This window comes from Acanthisitta chloris, unplaced genomic scaffold, assembly GCF_000695815.1.
Source record: "Acanthisitta chloris isolate BGI_N310 unplaced genomic scaffold, ASM69581v1 scaffold14432, whole genome shotgun sequence".
In the NCBI taxonomy this organism is placed as follows: Eukaryota; Metazoa; Chordata; class Aves; order Passeriformes; family Acanthisittidae; genus Acanthisitta; species Acanthisitta chloris.
This window is the reverse complement of record NW_008659992.1, coordinates 4345-8600: the sequence shown is the minus strand read 5'-3', so window position 1 is coordinate 8600 and position 4256 is coordinate 4345. Positions and strand designations below refer to the sequence as shown.

At 49.0% G+C, this 4256-nt stretch overlaps 1 protein-coding gene across 1 annotated transcript in view; it reads left to right on the top strand.

Annotated features, from left to right (window-relative positions):
- The first annotated feature begins 833 nt into the window (after window positions 1-833).
- The window catches only part of RNF168 (ring finger protein 168, E3 ubiquitin protein ligase), a 4771-nt gene continuing 1348 nt past the window's right edge, over window positions 834-4256 (top strand). Inside the window, exons 1-5 of the mRNA XM_009069637.1 lie at window positions 834-1134; window positions 1687-1763; window positions 2747-2926; window positions 3584-3708; window positions 3977-4064. Coding sequence (XP_009067885.1) covers window positions 834-1134; window positions 1687-1763; window positions 2747-2926; window positions 3584-3708; window positions 3977-4064 — 771 coding nt within the window. The remainder of the gene's footprint in view (window positions 1135-1686; window positions 1764-2746; window positions 2927-3583; window positions 3709-3976; window positions 4065-4256) is intronic.

The following is a 4256-nucleotide window of genomic DNA, read 5'->3' as shown; positions in this document are numbered from 1 at the left end:
AGTATTTTGCCTTCCTGAGGTCTTAATTTTTCACTCAAGAGAGTAGTAATTTGGGGTGCTGAGGTCTTAGTTCTTCATTCACCCTAAGAAAAGTAACTCAGGTTACTCAGGTCTTAATTCTTCACTCACCTTAAGAGAGAAGTGTTTCGGGTTGTTAATTCCTCATTCACCTTAGGAGAGAAGTATTTAAGAGAGAAGTATTTCAGGTTGCTGAGGTCTTAATTCTTCACTCGCCTTAAGAAATGTTTTAGCTTACTTAGGTCTGAGGTATTCACTCACCTTAAGAGAGAAGTGTTTTGGCTTTGTAGTTCCAGGTTAAGAAAGGAAGTGGCTGAGGAAGAAGTTGTGTTTCACCCTCAGAGTGTGCTGGGAGCAAGGCTGTGCCAAAAGCAGCTCGAGGAGGCCGTGGTGTCCTGAGCAGTGAAGTGAATAGAAGGCTGAGGTGACTGGGGTAGTGTATCCATCACAGCTTGGCACTAACAGAGCGGTGGGGGAAGAGTGGGAGAGTAGGAGTGGCTGGAAGAACTCTCCCATTCTTTCATCCCCTCTCCTTACTACCTCCTTGCTGTCCCCAAAGCATCTGTTACTCACAGCAAGCTGCAGTAGGAAAACCTGCTGCATTTTTTTCTGTGGCTTCTGGAGAGACCTGCAGAAGTCGTGAGCAAAAGCAACCACTTCAACAGGCTTCTGAATTCATTGACCTTTCCTCAAAGCGGCTGTAAACCCAGGTTTTCTCTTATCTTTTGCTGTGCTTCAGGTGAGGAACATAGTTGTCTCTTCTTGCTCTCAGGTCCTGATGCTTCTCTAGCCGTGTCCCTCTCCCTGGAGTCAGCATGTCTAAGGAGTCCAAGGACCCACTTTCCCTGTCCGACTGCCAGTGCCAGATCTGCATGGAGATCCTGGTGGAGCCGGTCACACTGCCCTGCAGCCACACCCTCTGCAACTCCTGCTTCCAGCTGACGGTGGAGAAGACCAGCCTGTGCTGCCCCTTCTGCCGGCGCCGAGTCTCCTCCTGGGCGCGGTACCATGCCCGCAGGAACAGTCTGGTCAACTGGGAGCTCTGGAACAGGATCCAGAGGAGTTACCCTGAGGAGTGCGAGCGAAGGGTCAGTGGGCAGGATTGGCATGAGGAAGGTAAGTCCTAGGGTGTCTGAATTTTGGGGTTTGGGACAGGAGGAGCAGTGGGAGGCAAGTGTGTTGCTGCTGGGCCATGCAGGGTTGTGGTGGGCTGTGAAAGACACAAGTTGTGCCAACAGGGAATGAATCCTAGAGAGGTTTGGGTTGAAAGGGGCATTAAAACTCATCCAGTCCCACCCCTGCCTTGGGCAGGGACACCTTCCACTAGCCTAGGTTGCTCCAAACCCTGTCCAAACCTAGATGGGGCAGCCACAGCTGCTCTGGGCAACTTGTGCTGTCATATTTTCTTTACATACAGTGCTTTGAAAACAGGACTGCTCTTGCCACTCTGTAACACAGCACTTTGTTATTGTGTAAACTTTACTCCTCTGTAACACAAAGTGCTGGTTTTTTCCATCATAACACTTGATTCCAGTGAAATCATTCCCGTGTTTTCAATGCTGTCATTCCCAGGATAGGGTATGGAAGTCACCTGTGGTTAAAGTCTGTCCTTGTTGACTATCATGATCTTGCTTTGTTCCTTACTTGGGTTTTTCCCCTCTCCATCAGTCTGTGTCCCCCGGCCATGTCACCAGCTGAGCAAGCCTGGGGAGCTGAGGCAGGAATATGAAGCAGAGATTAGCAAGGTAAGTCCAAAAATACGTTTAAAAGCATAGATGCCTTGTATGCAGTTGTTTGAATTGTTCCCTCAAACAGCTGGGATGTTTATTAGTGAGAAGGAAATATGCTTAAAAGGGCAGTGCAGCTGCACCAGACCTGAAGCATGGGTCAGATTTATGGGAGAGGAGAGGCTTCCTGATGTTTGACTTGCCTCCTTAATTTCCCTCCCTATGTAACAGAGCATAGTTAAATGAGCTTCAGCAGTGAACATACAGCATTTTATTTCTTCATGGCCTGTTTAAGGATCCTGCTTCCAATTCAGTATTAGGAATTATAGTTGTAAACAGGATGGGAATGCTCCTTTCCCTGCCAGCCCCTTGCAGGGGTTACAGGGGCAGTGGGGCTGGGAGGGGTTTCCAAACTCCCTTGAGGAAATCCTCCAAACCCAGTGAGGAAAGCATTATTCCATGCTGAAGGGCTTTGCTGTCCTCGTGGAGTTGCTGGAGACTGACCTGTCCATGGGCATGTGCCATGAGGGAGACACATGTAAAATCCTGGGGCTGCTGCTCTGGGCTTTGTGTGTTCCAGTAGAGCAGCAAGACTGTTCTGTGCTGTCTTTGGGACAGAGAATGATACGAGCAGGTGGAGCAAACACAGTGGAAGAGCTGGCATCCAGCCTTAGACAGGAGCTTAATCTCAGTTCCTCTGGGGATCTACATGTGTGGAGATCTTGATTTTTGTTGCTAACTCCCTGAGAAGTTGAGGAATGGATTGAGCCTTGCAGGTGACCGAGGTCAGTGGTGCAGTCTCACAGGTGGCTGTGGCCAAACCCAAGGCTCTACACACAGCCTCAGGTCCATTCTTACACCTCTGGAGTGTCGCTCAGCGCTGGCTCTGGATTTCGTGACCAGTGGCTGCTTCAGGCTCAAAGAGCACGAGTTGAGGGGGTGTGGTGAGTAGTGTGGTCCTGCAGGAGTGACCAGCTGGATTGTTACCCCCCCTCTTCCAGGTGGAGGCAGAAAGGCGAGCGGAGGAGCAGGAGGAGAACAAGGCCAGTGAGGAATACATCCAGCGGCTCCTAGCGGAAGAGGAGGAGGAGGAGCAGAGATTGGCAGAGGAGAGAAGGAGGGAGATGGAGGAACAGCTGAAGCAGGATGAGCAGTTGGCCTGGCAGCTCAGTAACAGCCTGGTGAGTTAGGATCGAGGGGACAACAGAAAACCTTGGTATAGTGCAAACAACTTGGGCTTCTCCCAGCAAAGGCTAAACTTTGGAACCATTTAGACTGGTTTTATTTGTAGCTGGAGGCTGTGGTCAGCCCCCAGTGCTTCAGAGCCCTGGCTGGCTGTTCATTTCTGAAGAGGCAGTGGGAGGGTGAAGTACCCCGAACATTTCTGCCCATGTGATTGACACTTGAAATCCAGCACTCAGCTGTGTGTTTGCCTTGGGAAACATCTGAAAACATTGAGTTTCTCTGAAGTGCTTCCTGTTCCCCATGGTTTTAAAAACCCTTCTTTGGAATAAATGGATGGCTGTGAGCTGTACTGGAAAAAAGGAATGTGTGGTAGGAGTTTGCCTTATCTTTTGGGGTGTTTTTGTTTAATTTGTTTTGGTTGGCTGGGTTTTTGATGAAACCTGTGTGCTTATATGAGCAAAACCTGTTGTCCCTTAGTGCTGCATCCAAGAAAGTGTACAGAACATGTAACAGAGTAAGATTCCATTACTTACAGCTCTGAAGTTCTTTGGGTGAAAGTACCTAATTCTGCAGGAGAAACAAAGTAGTTACCTGGGGTTTCTGCTGTGTGTGTTGTGTTCCTCTCACTATCCTGACTTTCCTTGTGGCGGCAGAATGAGGATTCTGAGGGAGATGTACTCACCTGCCCATCCCCAGCACACAACCTCTCATCCCAGGCATCCCCAGCACACCTGGGCAAGGCAAAGTGCAAAACAAGCAACTCTGGAAGCATCCAGAAGTAAGTGATTCGGGGTTTTCTTCTTTAATGATCTGTCCCTTTCTTGGTGTGGTGTCTCTCTGCTCTGTTCAGTTCTTTGGAATCCTGGAGTCCAGCTTCCATGGATAGCCTGGGACTAGTGTGAAGTGTTGAAGGTTAAAACATGTCTTCAAAGGGGGAGAAGGGAAGCACTTGCCCTTCTTGTTTTGATTGAACCTGAAAATCGTGACTGATGCAGAAGACTGACAACTAAAAACAAATTTAAAAGGTACAATTCTTTCCTTCTAAGGTATCTGTCTCCAAGGAATCAAGGTACGTTGGGATCAGCATCGTTCCCGGGAGCAGCAGGAAGGGACAGGAGCGACTCTAGCTCTGTGGTAACTGGAATCTTTTTGTTGTACATCTCAGTGTGGGTAATTATGGGATATTTTCCCCTTGCCTAGAGGATCCCAATCCTCTCTTCCCCTCACACATCAGAGCTGGATAGGTTACCTTGCCCTTTTTGAGCTACCTGCAGTATTCAGGATTCCTCAGTTCTGGAGCTCACTGGAGGAGGGTGCACCCTGATT